This window comes from Lissotriton helveticus, chromosome 2_1 (genome assembly GCF_964261635.1).
Source record: "Lissotriton helveticus chromosome 2_1, aLisHel1.1, whole genome shotgun sequence".
Taxonomy (NCBI): domain Eukaryota; kingdom Metazoa; phylum Chordata; class Amphibia; order Caudata; family Salamandridae; genus Lissotriton; species Lissotriton helveticus.
The window spans coordinates 1,972,904,777-1,972,932,069 of record NC_136059.1 but is presented as its reverse complement, the minus strand read 5'-3'; the positions used below and the strand labels follow the sequence as shown (position 1 = coordinate 1,972,932,069).

The window sequence follows — 27,293 nt, the reverse complement described above, 5'->3', positions numbered from 1 at the left end:
GTTTACTGTTGTTCTAGTGATTTACTATTGTGTGCTTTGTTCTCTAATCTCATAAAGAGGTTAGTAGAGAGTGTTTAGTAATAAATACATATATTTGATATATTCCTTGTGTGGTTCTCCTTTCATTTGGTCATTCAGGAGGTTATATTCAGGAGGTTATAATTTGGTAAGCCAAGCTGCTTTACATTCCTTTGAGACTTAGCCTGAAGGCTGCTCTCTATAGCTACCACTAGGATAGCTTTCAATAAAGGTTGTCTTCAACCTAATCATCAATAAGAGTTGTTTGAACTGGTACAAGGTGCCCACTATTACTAGTGGTCAACCTATACCAGGCCAACTTCTCACATTCCCCGCTGGTGCCTGGGACCTCAGTAGTAGTGGACCCAAAACTAGATAACCAAGTAGTCCTGTCCAGCACTTGACTCTCTCATGGTATAGAGACCGAGCAATCCAAGGCTTACTCAATGAGGTGATGTGGGTTTAGACATTCAGAATACAGTGCACAGAGTACTACTAGCTGATAATATCAATGTCCAGTCTGTGCTTTACTTTTTAAAAAGAAAAGTACCTTAATACAAGCAAAAGACATATACTATTCATAAAACTAGGATAAAAAGTGAAAAACAGATGTCTCTACAACCCTCTGAGCCAGAGTTCCGACCCCAAACAGTATTATAGCACCTAGACGCTAAGCACTGCAAAAATACAGTTAACATGTAGTCACACAATTAGCATTGGATATTACAGACCATGTTGCACAGGGTTACTCTCATTCACTAGAGCCATGATACCAATCCTTGTATTGAAATGACATATTTTCAGCATTTGATGTGAAGTCAAATGTTCTTGATCAGCCCTTATCCCGCCACCCAAAGAAACAGAAGTGAGGACACTGCTCTAGTGGCGTCAGGGATCCGATCACAGGTGCCTGATGTCACACCAAGCTAGCTGTAGGATGGTATTGGCTGGCAATAGTGCCAGTATACCCTCATATCCCCAGATGTCACAAGAAGAAAGGTGGGGGCATGTGTCACAGGGGACACTTCACCAGCTACAGATCGTAACTGGAAGTGCCACACAGGCTCCCACAGCAACAGTGAGGGGTCTGAGCAAAGTGATCTCGCATTCAAGGACTCGTATCAAGCTTCCTCGTCTCCCTCTGTTTCAGTTGATGTGCTGCATGCTTCCTTATCTTGAGCAGCTGTCTGCAATTTTCTTGTGTTCCAAGTGGCAGCGCCACAAGCATCACACAATAGCTGGTTTTCTGACCTGATTCTGCTGACCGATGCCTTTGCTCCTCGTCAAACTGGCAAATTCCTTTGCAGCATAATCCATCAGTCACAGAGAAAACTTCCTCAAGTTCAACCTTTATCGAGGTGTTTTCAGACGCGGTGAGCCAGCTTCTTATCTTGCCTTCACACCACAGGTGTTCAATACAAGGCTGGCTTCCTTGGATGGACCAGGTGTCGGCCTGCAACCTTGTCAAACAGTAGACAATTCTTGAACAATAACGGACTGTTAAGGCTTTGCCGCTTCTGATTGATAGGCTGATCCAATCAGAGGGTCCGCTACTTTTGAATTCTGGGTGCACCTCCAATTGTGAGGTACATTTGTAGCATGTTCACTGTGTGTCCAAAGGATGACTTACTGTCTTCCCTGGGGAGGCTCTTAGTGCCAACCCAACCTATTCCCCAGAGAGGAATTTTAATGAATTCCCCACTAGTAGGCCTTGACCATCACCCAACAGAAAGGGGGGATGTCCCCTCCTAGTAGTTAGTGCAGCTAAACACAGATAACAGTGAGTGTCTATCCCTAGCCCACTAGGCTTCTCCCAGGAATAGGGAAGGGCACAGGAGAGGTGGAATATCCAGCAGAACAGCTCAGTTCATATTGCACGCAACGGCTCAACTGCTATCCTCCCCCAGTACACCCACTGGATCTCAAAAGCACGTCCCAGGTAGACAAATACAACAGGACCACAGTCAAGGCAGACTGCACACACTTGATCAGGAGGGTGGCTAGTAGCCCACCCTTCTTAGAATACAGGGGTACAGGTATCCCTGACTATAGGTTTATTGCTGCCACCACTGTCAGTCTAACACAGCATGGGTAGAGAGGGCAGTAGCCACTCTGTGAAATAGGGGTGCACTATGCATACCCCCCTCCCCCTGCGGTCCTCAGAGCCAATCTCAAAGGTCTCAATCCTTGTAAACGGGGAGATCTTCAGTGGACATGCATGAGTATCATACTCGGAGAAGTAGGGATCCATAAACAATACAGTGACTTGCCTGGAGATCAGCATAAGGCAGGGGATGCACGCTTTCCAGAGACATGCAGAAGACTTCCCGTCCCAACAGCAGTGCTAGGCAAATATTAGAAGCTGATATAGCAGTGCTAGTGAAGTTACAGATACCATGCAGGATGACACAGCAGAACAGTTCTATCACTCTTGTCCAATATATGGAAAATTAGGGAGAAGAGGCTGCTATTTGCCATTAAGGGTACATCCCTAAGAAGGGCCAATCCATGAGTAAAAAAAATAAAAAATGGGGATGCAAGCTGCACAGGTTCTCCGGGTACTTTCATCCTTACTGACACAAGTGAGTAAGATGTAATTTAAGTGGTGAGGCGAGGGGAACAATTTGTTTACCAAAGTATCCTTTGGTGGTAAGAATTTACCGTAGTCTCTGAGTTGGAACTAGTAAAATCTGTAAAAGTATATTAGCAGTCCTGGGATGACATCTATCATTTGTTCTCAAAGGCAGTGGTGTTTTGGAGAAGTGCACAGGCACTATTTTCTCAACGTGATGATATATTAAATGGAAGAACCCAAAAAAGAAGACTGATGTATAATTATGAAGACACAATATTATGGGATCCACAGTAGCTCTGTATCACCAGGGAAGGGTTATGCTATATTAATACGACTGGTGTTTTTGACACTGTAGATAGTGTTGGCTCTAGAAATGTGGTGGATTTGCTGTACTGGGATTGTTGTAACTCTTTCCACACTGTTGCATTCAAAAGGCTAGGGGTAAGCTAAATTATTCATGGCTTGGGTGCTACAGTGGAACGGAGCTGGGAACTGCGGTTGAATCGAAAGTAACTGTGACAGCGTGGGCAGTTAATTGTAGGAGAAGACTGTGAATAATGGGTTGTAGCTAAGATCTGCAGAGAGAATTGCTCAAATTAAATGTGATCTGTATCTGAAACTTAGTGTAGAGCTTGAGCAAAGGCACAGTGTAGAGATTAAACACATATATTTTATAATCTGGTGCACAAAAATAAAACATATAGACCGACATCTAAACGCCCCAGGGCTAAAAAAAATACAGTTAAGAAGGTAGTACATTTCCATGATAAAGAATGGGAAAAGGGCCTAGAATTCCCAAAATGGTCTCTCGAAAACATACAGTTCTTTATCCTACATTGGGCCTATCTAATGCTAGCACAACTCCATCGTCCTTTCCCGAAGACACACTTTGCTTGCCCATGATGCCACACACCTAACACGTCACTTGTACACGTGTTATGGTCATGCTCATCTCTACACAATTACTGGGGCGCTATTCACGCTGCGTTGTGGGAAGTCGCAGGATTCCCAGACATATACACTTAGGAAGCCTGCGCGTTAGGCTTTTTAGGGCCGGAAGCAATTCAAGGTGCAGACGCGCTTTGCTGCCCTAGTCCTGCTCTTAGGCAGGCGAGCAACCACACTGCATTGGCTAGCACCAGCAGGTCCCCTAGTGGAGGCTTGGACTGGGGCAGTGTGCAAATGGGGGCTGCAGAGGAGGAAGCAATTTGGTACGAGGTGCATCGGATGTGCCGACGCCCTATCTCCATATAATGTGCCATCATGCTTACTCACTTCCATTATGCAACTGACAAAGACGCAGTCATAGTGTCTTTCAGTGACATCAAGGCAGGCGCCTCTCCCAGTAGATTTGACTCCCCAGGCCCCTATTTCCACACTACTGCCTACTTTCCAGGGATCCCACCGTGCAGTTTCCAGAGCCTAGATACGCGCTTTCTATTGCCACCACAATACTAGAATTATGCCCCCCCTCCCTAACCTTTAGCATCAAGCTTGGGTGAGCTAAAACAGTGGACCATTTGTCAAAAGGGATAATTCAAAGCTCCTAGTCTTGCTTCTTATTACTGACCGTTGTTTAATACACAGACCTGAATGACATGCTGCGCTGTTGACTTCTACCAGCATTGTCTATGTAAGGCCACACTGATTTATATGGTTGTAATCTGCATTGATATTGTACCATCGAAAAAACTCAATAAAATAAGTTTGGGGAAAACAATAAGTGAGTATATTTCAGCTAAAATATTGTTGCTTCACAAAGGGTCTAAAATATATACTGTTGTTAATGTGTTTGGTGACATATTAATGTTCTTACCGGAAATGCTAATAAAAAAAAAAAAAAAAAAATTCCTCTGGGTTATATATGCAGTAATATATTCGTGTGGAAGGAAAGAGAACTGGCAATCAAATAGCGGCCAGAAAGGGTGATGGTAAATATACTGCAGTACCTTTGTGGTTACATATCGGCCATGTCATACCTTAAGAAACTTTTGTCTTTAAATACCGGTTCCAATGCTGAAGTAACGTGCTGCTGTAGAAACATTAGGGGTAAATTGCATCCATACTAAAACAATAATGAACTTTTCAGGTAAATGGCTGTTAACATGTAATTCCATCTACATACATTTGGAAACAATGAACAATACATTACATTGAGTGTGAAAAATCTGTGGTTTACAGGTTTCGCTGTCATGGTAATCTGTGCATGCAAATGTGTCTTTTATATTTTTTAGGTAGCGGATCATCTAATGCAAAATTGCCATCTGTTCCAACTGTTTCTACAGTGCCTGAAGATTCTGCATCAAATATGAGGTAATTATTGCAGATGTTGACTGTCTAGACCCTATTGCATATTCTGCACCTTTCTCTGCACTAGGGCATCATTAAAAACTTTATAGAAACCTTTGTCTTTTGAGAAATGCCTTACTAAGCTAAAAGTGTACACATAAGGATGTTAGTGTTTTGGCAGTTTGGTGTGTTCTATATTGGCCTTAATTCTCCATGGTATATTGCTCAGATGGAGGAAGACAGTCTTTGCTGAGAGCTTCTGTATGTGCTGTTATTTAATGTCTGATAAATGGACATATTCATTTGTTACCACTACACTGCTGGTTTGACCAATACATTTTCTGTGAACTCTTGGCTACGACCTTTTCTTGTATTCTGGTTGTCCTCTGTGGCCTTCACACAGATGCCCTTTCGTCTTTTACTACCTGCCCTTTTATCTCGACTCTTTCCATTACACACACATCTTAAGCGTTGACAGTCACTTTCCGCAAAATATTTAGAAATATCCTTGGTAATCAGACTGGATCTCAAAAAGTTGGTTATTCCCAGATGATCATTAAGTTGAGACCGAGTAGCTTTGTTCCAGTGACCACATAAACCTCATCAAAATGACACCTTCGCTTCAAAAAGATGCCGCTATAATGTTCTTTGGTTTTTCTCAAATGATCTAGAGTATTACAAATGCTTGATTCCAGAGTTGTTTGACACCTTCAGCCCTTTATTTAGCTATGAGTTTTGTTAAATTATCACCGTTTTTCGTGTAGTCATTGTCGTTGGACGTTCAGGGGAAATTCCCACAGAATACAGGAACAACATAATGGTGTTAGAATGCTCTAGGCAAGGAATGTGGTGCCTAAGGCAAATTGCAACACTTCTTTTTTAGGATTTTGCCTAAAGGTGTGCCCTAAAACCATCTCTGAGCATGAGCCTAGGGTCCGCTTAGCACTTGAGTGGCCAAGTAGAGATTCCTGCTCTTGCTCATTCCAAGGATACGTCCAAGCATGGTCGCTCTTTTAATTTTGCAGGAAACAGGATGCTTCCTGTTGTATAAAAAAGAAGCCACAGTAGAGAATATTATTATAATCTTTGTCCTCTTTGAATCATGGGTTTAGTTCTGGCTCCAAATAGTGCAACCATCGGGTTTTCCCTCAGTCAGCAAAGGTTTTCTGCCTTTTTAGAAGAACCTTTACCCATCCTACTAATGGTCCATCATTTACCGATTTTTACCTCTTCTTACTCCAAAACTGGTACAGCCATCTAGTAGGGTATGTTTTGGATTGTAAATCGTTGCATAACACTGATTCCTCAAATTTAAAGTTCAAACTGGTAGTTTTCACCTCTTTTCCGCTCTTCCTCCTCTGCATCTTCACCTGATCTACTTTTCACACATTCAATGCATGTATGTACCTTTTTGCAGAATTAGCAAATGAACCCCAAAGGGATCCCTGTGTGTTGGTATACAAAGAAGTTTCCACTCTCAAACTTGCTAATCTGTGCTTTCAGCATTTTGTGGATTTTATGATTCAGAGTCGGACATTTAATACCCAAACAACTTTGAAAGTCAGTGACGAAGGTGGTGATTCCTAAGATGATGATCTCTTTGCTCACTGAGTCTAATTTCAGACTTCTGGGTGATATATAAAATACAAGTGAGATGATACCTTCTCTGAATTGTTTTTGCCATAGCCATGTACTGCTTCCTTGAAGCGTGCCTAAAGTTAGCTGCAGTGGTACAGTTACTGTTTTTCTCGTAGTAGCTATTTCAATTTCTGTGGTTACCACCAACTGCCTGATAGGAGATTACAGAACGTGTGGATGAGAATGCAAGCTCTTACAACGTTTAATGAGGGCACTAATCGGCTGTATGGGAGAAGTCATACTCTGCTTGTGAATTCAACAGGTAGCATCACCCTTCTACTTGTAATCTTGCTTCATTAAGGACACTGAGTTCTCGAGAGCCTAGCAGTATAGGCCCCTCAACCAAAAACTCATCCAAGTGCTTTTCTCAGTGCCTTCGAGTATAGAAAACTGGAAAAACCAAGAAAGGAAAGTATGCACCTTGGGCAAGTTGCCTTAACTGATATAAAAGCTTCCCTGGGGACTAGGGAAGCCAGCCACATGGCTAAGAGTGACGGGGATCTTACTGCGAGAAACCTGCTTGCTGCAGAACTTATTTTATAATTAGAACAGCACGGAGAATACCAAGAGAGCTGCAGCTGCCTTGAAAAGAATAAGCAAAACCAGTACTAATTGGAATTCTATCTGTGGTCCTGTGAAGAAAAACATTATCATCATTTCAGCCTATTATCTGATGCCCAAGAAGCTTTCCCTGGATGTCTGGGGACTTCTGAATTATGAGAAAAGAAGATACAGAACTTTGGAAAGAGTTGGAACTTGGGAGAACCTTTCTTCTCTGGAGTGCCAGGACTTAAGTGACAAGACAACCTGACCAAGATGGTACTGTCCAGGTTTGTCCCACTCTGAGCTTATTACCATAACAGCAGCTACAGGGTCTCCATGAAAACCAAATATCTTACTTTGTAGAGTCCTGCCCAGTTGTGCCTTCTAGCCTTGCCCTTCTGATGGAATGTGAACATACATAAAAATCTGAAGTTGAACCAAAAGAGAGGGAATAAAGCACCAAAGTGTGACCGACGAAGTCATGAACTTGGTTGCTTCAAATGCCCTGATTGCCAAGCTCAGACCATTTTGCACAGCAGAAATTTGCAGCCGTAGTGGGTCACAAATTCAGCACATGCTACTTTCAAAAGGATACTTCTAACAGCAGATTCTTCACCTTGTGAATATTCTCGCAGGCATCAGACTGTATCTGGAAACTCAAAAGCAGGTAAGTGGTGGTCGGCTCCGCCCCAATGATCTGCTGTGAAAGTGACAAGTGGACCTCATAAGTGCCACCCAAGCAAGCTGATGTCATTCCCTTTCCTTCTGGGCCATTAGATGTGGATTATGAGCTTACTCTCTTTATCTTTCATGAGTATTTTTGCCAAACGTTTTTGTCACCTCTCAAAATGACAGGGTTTAATCCTTGCTGGGACTGTTGCAATCAAATGTCCCTGACAGATCCACATGCAGTATGTTTGTGGTGCCTTGGGTTGGAATACTACTCAAGAGCCTGTCACGACTATGCTCAGGTGAACCCAAAAGCCATACCGTGAGGTGAAACACAATGCTGCCAAGCATCGGAAGTCTCCGCACAATGACCAGTCAAAGTCGAAGGAATATGCCCCTTCCTGCCACTCTTAAGCTCCAGAGAGGGTGCTAGGGCATCAGTGTGCCTCCTGGTCTCCCTCCCAAATCCCCGAGGAACTGATTTAGATTTTGGTCCTGTTGCTACCCAAATTCTTTGGTCGGTCAACAACGTTGCAGCAAATAGAGACTTTTAAGAGAGGCCATGCTGTGTATATTTGACATGCTTCCAGCTCCCTCTGACATGCCTTTGGAACCCAAGATATGCTGAGGCCTCCAGTTGGGATCCTGCTGGCGGGTTCACCCTCATCGCGGTCTGGCCTCATGACTCTGCACTGGGTTCCGTACCGGTTTAGGTGATGATTTTGATTCTGGCACCACCGACTGCGTCGGGCCCTTCATCATCAATGCTGGTCGACAGCTATAGTGGTCTCTGACTCAGACCTGGCTTCGACTGTTATGATCCTATGAGGGCGCAGCCTATAACCAGTCCTTTAGACTCCAGTATCTTGCCTTTACCATGCAGTAGAGCATCAGCTCTTTGGAACAGATTTAGATCAAAATGAATACCATGAAAGGGATGAAATCGCCTCTTGATAGGATTAGGGCAATTTGTATGCTGTATTACAAGGTTCTAGTGTTTGGGACAGTACTCCAGACTCTGGACTTGCTTCTCCTGCTGGTCCTGCCAGTGTAGTGTAGCTCCTATTTTCCCAATAGGCTCTGCGCATTTGAATAATACCTACAGCAGTAAAGGCCTAGACCAGACGTTAACTAGGTCTACTACTGTCGATACTAGACTTAATTTTTGGGTTTGCCAGCGTAGCTCAGAGTTCGCTAGAAACTTTCTCGAATGTTCAAGGAGGAATTAACTTCCCTGATTAGAAGGGATTTAGTTTCTGACAACCATAGAACATGACAACTTTGCTCTCCCCTAATCAAGAGTCAATCTCGAGAGTCGTGTGAGCACAAGGCAATTATTTTACTCAGTCAGTACGTGCATTCTTAGTCTCATCAGAATGTAGAGAAAAGGAAGAGACGGGCGTGTTCAATAAGAAGGTGTTATTTATTGATCAGTCTCTTTTCTCATACATGAGAAATGGATCGATATTATTGCAATACTTATAGTTAAGTAAAGTGCATACATTAAAAGCAATAGTATAAAATAATACTGTAAAAACATTGATATGGTTTCTGAGCCATATGATGTTTGAAATGATTAAAATATATTTACATATACATTTGACTAAACGTACTCAACTGGTGTTTCTAAATACGCCTACCCCGTGTACCTGACTTAAGTCTAATGCGTGGGCGGGAATAGAAAGTTACAGTTTAAGTTAAGTTTGTTTTTGCCAAGTGAATAACTAAAGAATTCTCTGTGAGGGGTTATTCAGTTCTGTACCTGGAAGTTAGAATGAATGAGGAATGGTATCTCGTTCTCTGGTCTCGATATTCCAGGCTGCCTGCGAGGGCTACCCGGAAGCGCAGGTGCTGGGTCTCTCGGCTTGAGATAGCAGCGCGTCTCTCAGCGCGTCAGGAAGGCGGGGCTGCGCCAGCGGGGTCTGCTTCTGCTCTCGGCGTCGGCAAGTGTGGCTGCTCCGTCTTGTCACCACGCGTGTGTTTGCATAGGGCAAGATCGGCAATATTTATACCTTAAAGGTGCCGAGATTGACGTAAGGATGGACATAGATACGTCAATAAAGATGTCATACGACTTGCTCGTTAGCACATTCTTTACTAAAGTTCTCTGTGAAATCAAAACAATGGCCGCACGGTTTTTCCAGGTTGTCATAGGTTTGATTTGTTATGAGAACGTCGTATGCCTTATCAGGGGCTGGAGGAATGTCGCTTGTCTAATTAGATCTCAAGCGTTATGACCTAATCAGATAACACGTTCCTGTGCCGTAGTGTGACTGCGTCAGATAACGGTATCTGCATCATGGGGGCTTGTCTTGCCTCATGGGCTGACTGTTAGTTAACTTGATAGTTAGTTTAACCAGAATAGGGTCAGGAATAGGGGGATTGATTCAGAACCTATAGGAATACATGACACCCACTCCATGCTAACTATGGTCATATTTACTAATCTATGCATAGTATAACATAGTACAACATACTATAGTGAATAGTGTATACCTTACCACCCCAAAATACATAAATGCATTTTGAAATTTTCAAATATACTGAAAAATTGCAGTCATATATTTTGTATGCACTTAAGCTATGAATTAAATGCAAAAGTAAACACGCATTTGTATGCATTATTGCTAATTTGGTATTTGAGAAATACACATGAAATGGCTCTTAATATAGCTATACAGAAAGGAAGTTCGAGACCATTTCATCACATAATAAAATATTTGTGAACATCCCAGCGGGCAACTAAAGTCTATAAAGTATCTAAAAATAGAAATCTTAGTTCTCTAGGAATAGTTTCTTACTTTAAGCAGAAGATAAGTGTCCCGAAAATTTTGTAAAAAAAATAATTTGGGGCTTCTAAAAAATTGCTGTCCGTGAACCGGTGGGAAAAATTGTTCATGTGACTTTATTTTTAAAGTTGAAGGCCGAATTCAGGGAACGCCGTGTGCGAGCTTGCTCAAAAGTCTCTATTTCTGTTCTGGAGAGAACATCATATCATTAAGGCTTTCGAAAAAACTGTCAACAGCTTCATGGGAAAGTTCCACTAAGTCGGAAATAGGTGTAACCATGCATTCATGCGCATGATTGCCTCCATTGACATTCTGATTCGCATTGCTGACAGAAGGTCGTACCTGTTCGATGCTGCTTTCATCTTGAACTTCACTACTCTTCAATCGTAGTGGTGAAGATTCCAGGAATGCCGTCATCAGGATTGGCAGCCTTTGAGGGCAGCACAAAGCGTGAACCTTGGTAGGAACCAACAGTGTATCTGCATCCACTGGCGCATCCGATTGTAGCGTCAGACAGGTGTCTAACATGCATTCTTCTCCGCATAGCAGACACCTTAGTACAGGTAAAACACACCTTTGCCACATTGGTCGAAATGATAGAAACCAAGTCATGTTCAGGTCTCTAAGCCGGGAGAGTCCCAGGATTTTTGATATCCGGTCCCGGTATCCAATGGCTAGGATCGTATCTTCCATTGTCGCGAGAGTTTGATCTGTGACATGGGTTGCCATAACGAAAAATAAGGACTAGGAATAGGATTCCTGCAATTAGTCCCAGGATCAGGGGAAGTCCGCCAAAAATTGAATGGACGAAATCTGGAAAAATACCCAGTATGGCTTTGAATGGTGTTAATGCCATCGAAAATACTGTCTTAAATACCCCTGAGATCCCATTGGTATCAGAAATATTTAAGATTTCGCTCAGGATTTCCGCGAAATGTACGGGGGAATTAGTTGATAATAATGTATGTATCTCTGTAGTCGTCCTTGCGACTTGTAGATCCTAAGTTTCTTTTGATGACGTGAGCCTTGTAGGCGTCTGAAGAAGCACTGTTTTCATTCTGCTTAAAGTATCTATTCGAATAGAAGTAATTTTCAAATTGGGCCATGCCCTTGCCTCCCTGTCTGGAAAGGAGCTGGGGAACAAAGAACGTCCACAGCACTTGACCTTCGCCGTTGTAGTGACTAGATAAGGAGTCCCGGGCCTAAGACTACAACATCTGCGGTCTACAATAAGAATGTAACTCCCATTATAGAGTCTTTGAAAGAATGGTTCTATTTCAGTTGCAGGTGCGCCTTGCTGGTGACATGAAAGGTTGTATGAATTCCCTTCACAGGCTCCGTGCAAACTAATACCGTTACACAGAAGCGTGCCGCTTAGTGACATAGCACAATTGTTGCCACTAAGAAACACTTTCTGTCCTTTATTACTGACACATGCATGTGAATAGGGCAGGTTCCAAGTTGTTTTAAGGTACCCCTTTCCCAATTTCTCGTACATGCCAGCCTGTATATATTTTTGGCAGTATTGAAACGTGAAGGTTGAGATTGGAATATTTATGATTCCGTGTATTATCCATTCACTGACAGGTCGTTCTGACATTGTCATTGGTAATCTTTCTAGTTTTTCAATGCTCAAGATTGTATAATCAGCACCCTTTTGCGCCATACCGATTTGTCTATCAGTAAGGTTAAAGATTTGGAATAGTGACGTTGTGTTGATTAAACGCCAAGGCACATAGCCTGAACGCAGATTTTGTAACGTCCAGCCAAGCTGTACAATAGAACGCAATTGTGACTGACCATGTTGTAATAACAGTAAGTCTTGCGATAATATATCGATTGCTGAAGACACAATGCTGTCCAATGAAAAAATTCTGGAGGACCGAGTCATTAACCCATTGTCCACTACAGAAAGTGATTTTTCCAAATTAAAACTGTCAATTTCCCGTATTCTTTCTGCTGTTTCAATTTGAGTAACCTTCCAGGCCTCATTGTATGCTGCATATACAGAGGCTGCTATGAAACGCTTTTGACGCTGTTTGCGTGGTCCCAGAATGAAATCACGCAAGTCAGCACCATCAGTAAGTAAAGTTAGGTGTTGCTTAATTTCAGGCAGTGTGGAAGTTTGTAGCCACTGAAGGCATAATTTGCCCACACTGTAGGTTGTTATTATCCCTGGGTGATATCTTTGAGGATATCTAGGGTCTGGCCTGGTCATTTTGAAACCTTGTGTTTTATTCAGGAATCTGTCTTGACAGTTATTTGTATCTGTGGGCCAGATCAACCATTGTTTCCAATCAGGATGTGTTCTGTTTTGGTTTAATATCTGGTTTACGTCTATCTCTTCATCTGTATCAGAGCTATTGCTAAACATTGTTGGCTTTGGAATAGACGGTTTATTTAAATCTTTGATTTTGGCTAAGCCGAGAAAGGTGGTTTGTTGAACAGTGTCATTTAAAAATATCATTTGTTCTGGGATCATGCAGGCTCTAAACAAAGCTTCTATACCCTGTACTTGCCATTCTTTTGTACCCCAAACACTTTTCAAATCAACATTTTTGTCCCAATAATCAAATCCAAAAGTATTCATTTGTTCAAAGAATGAGTCTGAATAAATCAATTTTGTGTTGGTTATCATGGTTTTCATCCCTGTCTTGTTTGACAATTTAAAATAAAATGTTTCAGCATTACTTGTGTTAAAACCTGAAAAATATGAATATTTGTCATACACGGTTCTAGAGCTCCCTTTTGGAGGTGTAGCACAATGTTCCCATTGATAATAATTTAAAACATTTCTAGGTTGTGCAGATTTATGTAAAAAATGGTTACCATAATGGTTATAGCAATACATACTATCATAATTTGTAGAACCTTGCAAATAATCATGTTTTGTAAATTTAGCAGACATTACTAAGTCAGACATCATGTTGTTAATGCTTTCGAAGTCCCAATCATCAGCAAATGAGTTTGGTTTTGCAAAATCACTCAAGGAGATCTTGATTTGGTGTGGATATTTCAGGATCTCGACCGGACCATAAATTTCATAGTCAGTGTTGTCCCAGGCTACCCCACCAGGTATCGGATTGGCTGTGAAGTTGGCTGAAGAAAGTTCTGAAGAAAGTTCTCTTTTCTCGACTTTGAAGATGTGTGTGGTTTGAGGATCAAGTTGATGTTCTGACTTGCTGTGTCCATTTTAGCATATTTTCCCTCAATGAAGCGTCCCAAAGTAAATACCATGATGAGCCAAAGTATAAGGATAAATGCACCAAAACCCACCCAAAATTCAATCCATGGAGAAATCAGATATGTTTCTTTCAGTTGTTTCAAAAGTTCCTTCGCTTTGTCTTTAAAGGATTTTGATGATGGCTGTGTCTTTGATTCACTGAAGCCGTCAGAGGAATCATCGAAGTTGATGAAGTAACCGGATGCAGTTCTGTCAATTGTTCCAATTGGTTCAGGATTTTTGTTTTTTGCATTTTCACTTGGTACTTCAGTATAGATTGGTGTGTCTCTGCTAAATGTCTTTATTTGGGTTTTCAGAGGTCTGAGTTCTATTGCATTGTTGCATAGTCCTTCTTGTTCTTCTGCAGGCGTTTCGAATGTGATGAGCCTTTTTGATAGGACCTCTGTGCTGGTAGCAAACCTTGGTGTTCTGCTACTTATTGGGAGTCCACTTGGCCTACCGTTTGTTATCGGCCACATGTTGTGGTTTTACCAGGTCGATGGATACAACTCGGTTCTCCTTTTTTCCAGCAAGTGGCGGTAGTACAACTGATCTTGTCCCGTTGACAGACAAGACAGGAACTGCTTTTCTGTAGGAAGGCCCAAATTCCTTCTTTACCGCGATCTTCTCCCTGACTAGATCCCCGACTTTTGGAATCCAGACAGGTCTTGCTGGGACAGGTGGTGATTCTTCAGTGGTTGTTGGCTGTTGTTTCAACTGTATGTTGCTCAGGTCTTTTCTTGTTTTGTTTAAGTCCTGCAAAATAGCCAAACGGTCTTTGACATCAAAGGTTTTTTCTTTCACCACTGAAGTCTGACTATCAAGGTCAGAGATCATCATCCTAGTTCCAAATAATAATTCGTACGGACTGAATCCCTTCAGAGAATTTCTTGGCAAGTTATTTAGACTACGTTGGACACTTATTAGATGTTTGACCCACCCAGCCCCCGAACCTAATATCCTTTCCATTATAGATTGCTTTCTGCCTTGGTTTTTTCTTTACACCATCCCGTACCCTCAGGAAGGAAGTGAGAAGATTCCCGCTGGACTGTGCTCATTTGGCCATGTTTCCCCCCAGGCTGGTATGCCTGAGTGAAAACAATGGTCAAACGTAACATGCTCTTAGCGTATATGCCATTTAGACTCGCAAATCTTGTATAATAGTCCGGACGTCAGCCGAGTGCTGGTGATCTACATTATAAGTGGAAACTAGCCTGTATATGTTAATCGCAAGCCATTCTTTTTGCTGGTAATATTATCTGCCTTGATACGACGAGGTATTAAACTGCTTCTCTCCCCACTGCGATCTCTGTTGCAGTTTGGGCAGTTTTTTACAAACATGGTGTAGTGCAGGCTCATGCCTGGCCACCAGTACCTTGATTGTAATTCTTCCAGAGAATCTTTTAATTGAAGGTGTCTGAGACCCTCGCCCATGTGTGCGTCTGCGATTAACAAGTTTCTCCTGTCCATGTTTGGAATCACTCTATCCCCCACTCCAGGGATTCGAGCAAAAGGGACGGAGTTTGCATCGATTATGTATGTATAATTGAGTGGATAGTTGATCGGTAGTGCTGAGCAGTCGCCGTTTGATGACGTTTTCACCGCCAGCAATGTTTCACCGTCAATGTATTTTAATGTACGCTTTTTCCGAACTACGGGAGCCGATTTAGTGGCTGCCGCTGCGGCTGTTTCAGCCAATGAATTCCCTTCAACGTGAACGCCATCACGCTGGTGACTCAGTGAGTGTGTCACGTGAGTCTTTGGTAGTTCTTTTTGTAAAAGAGCTATTTGTTCCCAGAGCAGTTTCTGCTTTATCGGTGCATCTGTGTCATCTTTGTAACCGTTTTGAATCCATGTCTGCAAATCCTTGTTGTATGATTTGACGCAGTAATATGAATCTGACACTATAAGTGTCGGGAATTCGCGATCCGCATTATCTAGCGCCATTTTCAAAGCTATTATTTCAGTTTGTTGTTCTGAATTAGTTTCTACTGAGTGTGATTTTGTTAATAGAGGTCCTAGTTTACCTCCGCGCCACACTTCTTTTGTAATCTCACATGTGGGGTTGTATGCTTGTTCTCCCCAAACGGAGGGTTGAGCATGTCCGTCTGTATAGATTACACAGGCGTAATGTCGTAGAGGCAGAATGTCGATTGGCAGAGGATACGTCTTTTCATATTTTAGATTAGTTTTTTTTTTTTTTTTGTTTTTTTAAAGTTGTCAACCATGCTATGCTTGATAATTCATATCCTACGTACAAGACTGTCAGATGGGCAATTCTGGATTTTTTGAAGTTGAATTTGTAACCCTCTGCAGCGAACCCAAGTATTATGGTGTTCACCCTTTTCAAGTGAGTCTCCAAGTCATCATCTGTTAAGTAAATGTCATCGACATAGGATAATGCTTCATCATCATATAGTTGTAGTAATTCTGTTACTCTCGCTGAGAATACCCCCGGGCTGTTCTTGTACCCCTGGGCTAACCGACAGAATTGTTTTTGAGTGCCATTTACTGAGAATGCAGTTAAATATCTGCTCTCTGGTGCTATGTTTTGACAAAAGAATCCATTGGAGATGTCCAAGGTTGTTTTGTATTTTTTGCGCACTATGTTATTCATTAGTGCAGCACTGTGTGAGTTTTGTACTGCAAAGGTTTTGCAACATGTGTTAAGGTGTCGGTAATCCAAAACTAGACGATATGAATTGTCTGGTTTGGAGACCGGAAACAAAGGGTTGTTCATTTGTGAGGTGCAAGTTTCAATCACCCCCTGGTATTCTAGCTGATCTAGTATTTCATTTACTTGTTTTTTAGCTTCTTGCTTAATTGGGTACTGCCTTTGTGCAGTAGGTTGTGATTTTAACTGGATTTTGTGAGGAGGAGAATCCTCATCCCATCCTACATGATTTTTATATAAAGCAGGTGCTAAGGCCACTGCCCACTTTCTAGCAAGTGTGTATTTTTTATGAATCGGGATTTGATTCGAGAAGGCAGGCATAATTACTTCTTCGCCATGAGGGCACTCCCTGACAAATTCTGGTGGCCAGTCTTTTTCAGCTAGAAGGCTATCATAGCCCTTGGAGAGATTATCCCAAAATAGTCCCCTTATTTTCCTAGTCTTATCTCCCTCTATACGTAATGTTATCTCGTATATCTTGTGGGGTTTGCTAACTCTGGTGTCTGCAGTTTCCACTTGAAGATATTCATTCGTGTCCACTGTCTCCAGATGATTCATAAGGACTTTGCGAGCTATGCTCACCTCTGCTGCGCTGTCTAGCATTGTCTGAGCCCATTCTCCGTTTTTCAGTTGTGTCCTCAGTATTCTCGGCATTTTTAACTACCTTGATACTGGCTACCTTCTTTTTTGGAAATTGTAATTTCTTTTTTAGCTGAGCAGGTTCCTTGTCTTTGGACTTGGCGTGCTCTTCTGATCGTCCTCTTCTTTCCGATTTCTGCGAGGAAGTCTGAAAAGATTGAGAGGGACGTGTATCAATGTCTTGATATCTATCAGGTTTTTTAATATTATCCCTATTTCTAAGGTTATATCTATTCCCAGAGGGGTCACTCTGCGGTGACCTGTCTTTGGTTTGGAGATTTCTCTCTTCGCCTGGGAGACCTCCCTCGGGACTGGAATTTCTTTTCTTTAGGATTGGATTGTTTGTTTCCATCCCAGTTCTTTTTTGGTGAATTATTATTAAAAAATATTTTTTCTGGACTTGTAGTCAGTTGCGGTTTTACTGGTATTCCACCTAGACTATCTCTGCCTAGTTCTTCATAGGATTTTTCTATGATTCTGGCAATTTCAGCTGGTTGGTCTGCTATATCTGTCTCTTTTAACCTCTGGCGGATCGCCACGTTTGCTGCTTCACCTTTTATGTTGGCTAATAATATAGCCGAGACCTGCTTGAAGTCTTTTAGTAATTTCATACCAAGAGTTAAAGCAGGTTCTGGACCGTATTCATCTTGAATTTGTTTTAGCACATCTGGTATTACCGAAATGGATGGAACACCGTGCGTTTTTGTGTAGATGGAAGCAAAGACTGTACCCCAAGTGTCACAGTCCTCAATGTGTGGTGCGATTCCCATTGGGAGACATATAGTCAGAATCCTGTGTTTTTCTAATGGGGTGGTGTCAGGAAACACCGCCTCTATTTGGGTAATTTTCTGTGCCAACCAGAATGGTATTTGTTCCCGTTTAACTGGAACTTTACCTAGGCAGGATTGGATGTTCTGTGGTGTAATTTTATTTGTGTTCCCCTGGTGAGGGGTCAGCTGTGGAAGTTTAATCGCTGGCTGAATTGTTGAAGTCCGCATTACATACTGAACTAATTGTCTATGAATTTTTAGTAGTTGTTTTAGCTGTATTAACAGCTCTGCTGCAGGCATTCTTTCGATGTCTGGATGTGGTGTGTATCCGGCTAAGACCGGCCACGTTGCTCCTGGTCTTCCTAAAGGACCGAGCCTTGTAATGTGATTGTTATGTATTAGGGCGCCATCAAATAAGAGCAAATGCTCTTGGAATTTGAGTGGTACTTCCACCTCCTCGAAAGGAGTGTACTCATTAGGAGGTTCCTCTACTTTGTAATAGTGGAAGTACTTTGTTACAGCATTAGCTGCTGGAAAATGTATCCATGAATAATATACCTCTGTCTGCCGATATTCGTGTGCCTCGATTACGAATATGACTGTGCCACCTCTAGGTGTCAGTCCATTTTCTATAAGTTTTAAGGTTATAGATCTCCTTTTAATGACCGGAATGAGTGTTATATTCGGGTCTGCTGCTTGCATGGTAGCATCAGCATCTGCGAGTTCAGTTGCTAATCTAACTGTTTCTCTTTCATCATCACTTTCAGTCATTTTACTGACCGGATGGTATTATAGCTGTTTGCAGATCAGGTTTCTTTATGGAAACAGAGATTAGATGCACAATATTTTGGAACAGTGTATCCTTCAACGTTGACTATACCAAGAACCATACATAGGAGTTCCCTCCTGCGAGGTTTTGGAGGATATAACCTTTCACCCACTCCAGACGTCTTTTGAGTACAATGGGAAAAGGGGTCTGAGTGAGAAAGCACGACTGAGTTACTCTAAATGTCTTACGTTCGTTTTATCGCCCTTTCCAAACGCGTTGGGCGCCATGTAGTGTAGCTCCTATTTTCCCAATAGGCTCTGCGCATTGGAATAATACCTACAGCAGTAAAGGCCTAGACCAGACGTTAACTAGGTCTACTACTGTCGATACTAGACTTAATTTTTGGGTTTGCCAGCGTAGCTCAGAGTTCGCTAGAAACTTTCTCGAATGTTCAAGGAGGAATTAACTTCCCTGATTAGAAGGGATTTAGTTTCTGACAACCATAGAACATGACAACTTTGCTCTCCCCTAATCAAGAGTCAATCTCGAGAGTCGTGTGAGCACAAGGCAATTATTTTACTCAGTCAGTACGTGCATTCTTAGTCTCATCAGAATGTAGAGAAAAGGAAGAGACGGGCGTGTTCAATAAGAAGGTGTTATTTATTGATCAGTCTCTTTTCTCATACATGAGAAATGGATCGATATTATTGCAATACTTATAGTTAAGTAAAGTGCATACATTAAAAGCAATAGTATAAAATAATACTGTAAAAACATTGATATGGTTTCTGAGCCATATGATGTTTGAAATGATTAAAATATATTTACATACACATATACATTTGACTAAACGTACTCAACTGGTGTTTCTAAATACGCCTACCCCGTGTACCTGACCTAAGTCTAATGCGTGGGCGGGAATAGAAAGTTACAGTTTAAGTTAAGTTTGTTTTTGCCAAGTGAATAACTAAAGAATTCTCTGTGAGGGGTTATTCAGTTCTGTACCTGGAAGTTAGAATGAATGAGGAATGGTATCTCGTTCTCTGGTCTCGATATTCCAGGCTGCCTGCGAGGGCTACCCGGAAGCGCCGGTGCTGGGTCTCTCGGCTTGAGATAGCAGCGCGTCTCTCAGCGCGTCAGGAAGGCGGGGCTGCGCCAGCGGGGTCTGCTTCTGCTCTCGGCGTCGGCAAGTGTGGCTGCTCCGTCTTGTCACCACGCGTGTGTTTGCATAGGGCAAGATCGGCAATATTTATACCTTAAAGGTGCCGAGATTGACGTAAGGATGGACATAGATACGTCAATAAAGATGTCATACGACTTGCTCGTTAGCACATTCTTTACTAAAGTTCTCTGTGAAATCAAAACAATGGCCGCACGGTTTTTCCAGGTTGTCATAGGTTTGATTTGTTATGAGAACGTTGTATGCCTTATCAGGGGCTGGAGGAATGTCGCTTGTCTAATTAGATCTCAAGCGTTATGACCTAATCAGATAACACGTTCCTGTGCCGTAGTGTGACTGCGTCAGATAACGGTATCTGCATCATGGGGGCTTTTCTTGCCTCATGGGCTGACTGTTAGTTAACTTGATAGTTAGTTTAACCAGAATAGGGTCAGGAATAGGGGGATTGATTCAGAACCTATAGGAATACATGACACCAGTGAGGGGGAGAGTGCCTCTTTTGTGATGGTAATGAGGCAGGCTGCAGAGGTCCTTCACTTGCAGCTCCCTACAAAGGAGGTTAAAACTAACATCTTGCTGAGGTTCTTCCACCTGGCCAGGCCTCTACTGAACCTCTTCTATTTAATAGGGCCTCTGTGGATGCCCTCTTTGGCTAACCCGTGTTCCGGTCCTCTAGTTAATAGATAGGTAGTTTAGACATAGGTGGGCACTAGACGTCCCCGATTTTTTTGTGCCTACGCCTGAGAGCCTGGTGGTCCAGTCAATCACCAGCAGAGTCAAGCCTAACGGCTTTCCCTCAATGACTCCTGACTTGAGTCTAAGTGCATGGAAACGTATGCCAAGTGCATATTTTCTTCAGCTAACCTATCTTTGCTTTCAGCTAATGTCATCTGCCTTCAAGTCCGCTGCAGTCATGCCTTATGGGATGCAGTTGGTCAAATCCTGTATTAATTTCCTGAGAAAATATGGGTGTCTTTTCAGCCCAAACCATTCAGGATGGCTAAAGAGTGTCAACATTTGTGATCGGTTTGCCTCAACACAATTAACAGCTTGGGTAGTGCAATTGACACTAGTATGGTGCGTTAGTGCCACGCCTGGATGAGGTCTATGGGTTTCTTTGGGGATGTCCAGTCTTCTTTGATAGTCATGCCATTTGATGGCATTCTCCTTTTTGGTGAGTACTAGCACTTGGCTCTACAATACTTTAAAGAGAGTCGTGCCATGGCATTTTCCCAGGGGCACTCTGCCCTTACCAGACAATTTCCTCTGCAGTTTTGTCCCTTTTGTGACCATGCTAAAGGTTTTCAGTGTTGCCCAAACTATACCCTGCCACGGCACAACAGTCTGAACAACCATTTTGTGGCTGAGGCAGCAGAACCCTGAGACAAGGTTCAGGGACAATGTGCAGCTCAGTCATCGCCCCTTTAGCAACCACAACTCCTAAACTGCTTTAGTGTGTCCTTTATGACACACTTCAACCTTATAGGAGGCAGGATCAAATATTTCCTCCAAGGGTGGCAAGGCATGAATTCAGATGCATGGGTCCTACATCTTGTCAGGCAATACTATGTTCTCCCATTCCTTTCTACTTCGCCACACTTGTCACCCCCATCAAAATGGCTGACGGAGGAATACATGTCCTTTTTGCAGCAGGAAATGTACACTCTTTTGACCACAGATGCCATAGAAAGAATTCCGGCCTCAGATGTAGGGACTAGGTGTAACTCTTATTACTCACTTGTGGTGAAAGATGACCAATGGCTTTGTCCTATTTTAGATCACTGTGCTCATAAAGTTTTCATAAGGAAGGACAAATTCAAGATGCTCACACTGGCCAAGGTCTAGTCTGCCCTGGATCACGGAGGCTGGAGTGCAGTGATTGACTAGCAGTGCGCATATTTCCATATTCCCATCCTGTAGCGCCAAATGCATTGCCTGCTGTTCACTGTGGGCCAGGAGGATTTCCAGTGTGCATTCTTCCCTTTGGCTTTACAGGTGCTCCTCGGGTGTTCACAAAAGTGATGGCTATGGTTGCAGTGCACCTTCAGAGGTTGAGTGTACCTGACTGCCTTTACCCCAACGTCTGCCTGTTAAAGGCGACTCACCTCAGGCAGTCGAAAACCACATTCAGAAATTGGTGAATCGTCTAACATCGTTGGGGTTCATTATCAATGTGCCAAAGGCACACCAGACTCCTTGCCAGATGCTCTCGTTCATTAGAACTATTCTGGATACTATGCAGTAACGTGCCTTCCTCCAGAAGTTATCAAATCAGGACATATCCTGATGTTTCAGCATCTGTGCTGCATCTCAGTGAGGAAGTCATTGAGGTTGCTGGAACTCTTGTCCTCCTGCATCCTTCTTGTCCAACATGCCAGATGGCACATGTGGTTTCTGCAGTAGATCCGAAGTCCCAGTGGGCACAGCACCAAGGGAACCTATTGGTTTACATCCTGGTTACGGACGAGACTTCTAAAGATCTGCAGTGGTGGCTGCTACACCCCGATTAGGACAGTGATAGACCATGGTCCTTACCCTACCCAGAGCGAACAGTGGTCACAGGTGCATCACTCTTGGGCTGGAGAGGCCCTCTGGGAGAGGTAGGGTTCTAAAGACTCTGGTCTCCAGTGGGAACATGCCTCCGTATAAATTTGTTGAAGTTGCGGGCGATCTGCTTGGAGTTGAAGACATTCCTACCATCCATCAAGGGGAGGCTAAAACAGGTACTCCAGGACAACACCACCGCCATGTGGTATTGTAAAAAGCAGTGTGGAGTGAGGTCTTTGGTCCTGTGCCAGGAGGCTCTTTGTCTCGGGAAGTGGCTGATTCACCAGCACATTCCTCTGTTTGTGAATCACCTGGTGGATCTCTAAAGACCAGGGCAGAAAAACCCAGTCAGCGACGCCTAGCGGAACGCAAATGGCAGTTGTATCTGGAGGTTATACAGGACTCTTTCCAGCAGTGGAGATAACCCTGGCTCTGTATTTTGCCCCTGTCAAGGACACGTAATGTTAGCAGCTTTGTGCGCAAGAGTTACCCAAAACATCTGCCTCTTGGAGACAAGTTTTGCTTAGAGTGAAGTTCGGGACTCCTGCATGCCTTTCCTCCTCTTGGCTCGAGTTCTGAATCAAAACCTACTGGGCTCAAGTCATTCTCATGGCTCCGGATTGGGCCAGGAAGGTGTTGTGTACATAACGCCTAGAGATAAGCATCTCTCTTCCTAAGATGCTGACGTTTCAAGAGGATCTCCTGTTGCAGCAATCTTGCAGGGTCCTGCACCCGGGCCTCCTCACTTTGCACCTCATGCGAGGAGATGGGGCGGTAGCAGCTAGTCTCTTTTGATCTTCCTCTTGAAGTTGTTGATGTGATCTCGGCCAGCAGGCTTTCATCTACAAAATCTGTGTATTCTAGGAACTGGGACAAGTTTGTGGCTTAGTGTGATAATGGTCAAATTGACCTGCTAGAAGCCGAGCTGTATGAATTGCTATTTGTGGTGGTGTTGGCCATGCAAGCAAGTGTGTTGGGCACTGTTAAAGGCTATTTGTCAGCTCTCTGAGCTTTTTTGAGGTAGTTGGATCAACTTTCTTAAAGGGTTACAACATGTATCTACGAAAGCCATTTGTGATGCAACAGTGGAACTTTTGATTCGGCTCTCCTTTTTTTGATGTGAACCCCTTTTAAGGCAATACACAGCCATCCACTAGGCCTCTTGACCCTGAAAATGCTTTTTTCTGGTTGTGATCATGTCAGCCGGTTGCATGAGTGAGCTGCTGGGCCAGTCTGGCTAGCCACCTTTAGGACATTCTTCCATGACAAACTGGTGTTGAGTACTTCTGCAAAAGTTAGTAACACCCTTCCACGTTCGGCAGGCTATGCCTCTTCTGATTTTCTTTGCCCTGTCTCACCCTGTGAGAGTACATCGGCTCAACCTCAACAGAACCTACAGTTTCTACATTGAACATACCAAGAATCATTGGGTAGATAATTCATCCTGGAACCCAACCTTTTTTTCAACTGAAGCATGGCCAAGGCTGTATTGCATGAGGCTGGTGTAGGGAAGCAGGATCTGCTTTCATGTCCACCCCCACTTTTTCGCTGGTGTCAGTGTGATTTGACTGTTGTTTGCTGCGATCCTGCTAATCAGGACCCCACCATCTATGCGCTCTCTCCCAAATGGTTATTGTAAGTACTTTTGTACCTAAACAGTTACTGGTGTACCCTTATAAGTCCCTAGTATACGGTACACAGGTACCCAGAGCATAGGTACACCAGAGGTCTGCCATGGGCTGCAGCATGTATTGTGCCACCCATGGGATTCCACTTCAACTTTGACCACAGGCCTTCCATTGCAGCCAGTGTGAATTGGAGCTTGCACCCCTCATGACAGATATAAGTAGCCTTATATCTGAGGTCACTACACTTAAAACATATAGGTCACCCCTATGGATGGCCCTTCAGTCCTGGGGGCAGGATGCTTGGTTATAAGTGTGAGGGTGCCCTTGCATGAGCAGGACACCCCTATAAACACAGGAGTCGATTCTCCAGGCTTTGAAACTGCGGTCATCCATTTTAAGACATATAGTGGACATCAGTCATTACGAGATGTCCAACTGCGCTGGTCATGTTTGATATCAAACATGTTGTAATTATACCCCAACACTGATTCCTGTGTTGGAGGTATGATCTCATGTACTGGGGGAGGAGGGGCCTTAAGGGGCCTCTTGTACACCCGTTTACAGCGTTTCAGGGTCTGCCATCAAGCTAGTGCTGCTGCCAACCACAGACACAATTCTGCCTTCCTCCTGCTGCGGGGCTTGAGCAGGAGAAGGTAGAACAAATAATTTCCTGTTGCAGGGAGGTGTGACCACCTCGAAGTCAGGACTTTTGGGCTGAGGCGGGGCACTTTGCAGCACCAGCAGACTGCATTGAAGGGCACATTTGCATACTCTGGTTTGAGCAAGTTCAGGAAACCTTGGTCTGGCGTGAAACTGGACAAAGGACAGGGGAGTCTCCTCTCCTTTGTCCAGGCCCTCCTCTGGTAGGCACCCCCAAGTTGTTCCAAACATTTTTCTGGGCTATTTAAGGGCACCCCTGTGAGTGGGTCCACAGAGTCGTTCTGGAACAAGACTCCCCTCTGAAACCAAGACACTCTTTGACCGTCTGGAGATTTGCATTTTGTTTGACTTCAATTGGAACTGAGACTGCATCAAGGAAGACTCCTGCTGCCCCTGGTCTTGCTGTTCTTCAAGTCTTCTGCTTCGTCTGTGCTTCACTCAGGTTCTCCAGAAGACCTGTGGGCATCAAGGACATCAGAAGAAATCTCCCTAGGAGTGAAGGAGTCACTCCCCTGCATCTGCAGGCACCGCAACAAAGCTGACTGGCCTGTTGATCCTGTTGCCCTATGGACTTCCAGAGGCCCAACAACACAGGTGGTGGTTCTGCAGCTCTCCTGAGGCCTGGCCTGTCTTCCCTGCAATTTGGAGGACAGTATCCCTCGTCTGAGCTGCTGGGACCAAACCCCTGTGCGCCTCATCGACTTGGCATTGCCAAGGGTTATTGGCTCTGCACTCAAGAGATCTTCGGGCTCCAAGAAGCTCCAGCCTCCAGCACCTCATCCTTGGAAGATCAGCGTCCTCACTGCATGTCTTGCACCGTGGGCCTCCATCTTTGATAATCTGCCGGAGGTCCTCTTCGACCTGTAGGTCCTCTCAAGGGTCGTCTTCTTGTTTGGAGGGCTCCCGTGCCTGGTTGGGGCCTGCCCCGACTCTCCTGCACTTGTTGAGTCCCTTGAACCTTGCTAGTCCCAACGTTGCTCCTTCTTAGTTTTCCACGCCAGTTGCATCTACCAAGGCTTTTGGTGCTCCTGCCGAACACCGACCACCTAGACACAGACATCCAATGTAAGATAGCTTGTACATGGCTCCTGGTCTTACTCAGTGTCACCTGGTCCCCACAGCTGCAGTAACAAGATCCTTGTCAACTCTTCTGAGCTCCCTGCTTAGGGTGGGCATTGTGCTTCCATGCCTCCTGGCAACCTCTGAGTGACATAGACTCTGTCTCCTCTGCTTGCAGGTTATCCTATTCAAGATCTACCCTTGGATTCCACCGGACTCCTTCACAGTCTTCTCCAGAGCATCTTAGTCGAAGTCTCCCATTGTCGCCTACTGCAGGTTCCATCGTCACTTCATCCCTATGCACCTAGCTTCCCTGGTGCAGGTAACCTGGTTCCTGTGGGAGCCACGATGTGATGGCTCTCCAACCTTCTGTCTTCCAAAGGGTTTTTTCTGGATCCTCCTGGAAGGGTCCTTTTTCCTTAAAACTGCAACTGCGACTTCTCCATAGACTTTAATTGGGCAAGTGGCTTTGTTTCCATTCTGCAAACAGCTTCCGTGGTGTTCCTGGGTACTTCTCTTGGGTGGTTCCTTGTTCTCCCAGCTACTGAGTCTTTTAGTCCAAGTCCTGTTTTACCTTGCAGTTCGCATTCCACTTTCTTAGTATATGGTTTAGTCTCTCCCTGGAGGCCAGTGTATATTTGTGCTATTTACCTGATTTCTCATTTGAGTATTCTCATGTGTATTGTTATTATCTTCGGGTAGTGTGTTAGTGATTGTGTTGTGTAATAAACCGACTTATTTTTATAAACACTGTGTGGTTCTTTTCCCCCGAATCTAAACTGTTGATTAAATGTGGTAAAACAAGCTGATTAACACTCCTTCGAGATAAGCCTGAAGGCTGCTTTCCACAGCTACCACTTTGAGAGCTTTCTATGGTTATCAAACACCACTCAAATTACTATAAGGATTGCCTGGTTTAGAGCAAGGTGCATCACTCCTAAGAGTGTGCTTCATATACTAAGCCAGCCTCCTTTCGCTGGTCTCTGTAAAGTGTGGCATAGTGGATGAAAAACGATGTACTGCCTTGTGGCCCAAGCAAGTCACCATAGCATGAGATTAATTCAATTTTTCCTTCCATCGCTTTCCTGTTTGTTGCAGTAGACTCAGTACAACAGGGATGCCCAGACGTGGGCCTCATGCTCAGTCCCATTAGATTCCAGCTGTTCCTCACCTGGGAAACCTAAGTAGGTGGAATCATGTCTAGGGTTGCTTCTGTTCCAATGTAGAGAGGATCTGGTCTGGCAGTTAGGGCTAGACTGTTTGTTAGGGCTAGACTGTTTGGAGCTACTTCTCGCGTTGCAGAAATCTTTTGAGGTGCAGGCCTGTTATATGAGAACACTGTTACATGTTCATCCTGTCTTGGACAGTAGTCCTGATTGTTTAATTTCATAAACAAGGTTATGAGATGCGTCCACACGCGTCATGAAATGGTGTCCTAGGGTTAGCTATCCTTTGACACCCAGGACACATCATCGTTATGCTGCATTAATTATCACAAAAATGTACTCTTAATTACCTTTTGGAAATGCATTTATTGTGTGCATTTACCATCAGATTTGAATGAATGAAAGCTTCCATCTGGATAAGTAAATTGCATTTTCTTTCCCAAATACGTATGATTTT

At 43.6% G+C, this 27,293-nt stretch overlaps 1 protein-coding gene across 2 annotated transcripts in view; it reads left to right on the top strand.

Annotated features, from left to right (window-relative positions):
• Nucleotides 1–27,293, top strand: part of LRBA (LPS responsive beige-like anchor protein) — a 2,244,423-nt gene that overhangs the window by 693,562 nt on the left and 1,523,568 nt on the right. For both annotated transcript variants that reach the window (XM_078676915.1, XM_078676916.1), the window contains exon 32: nt 4,828–4,906. In XM_078676915.1, the coding sequence (XP_078533041.1) occupies nt 4,828–4,906 (79 nt within the window). The remainder of the gene's footprint in view (nt 1–4,827; nt 4,907–27,293) is intronic.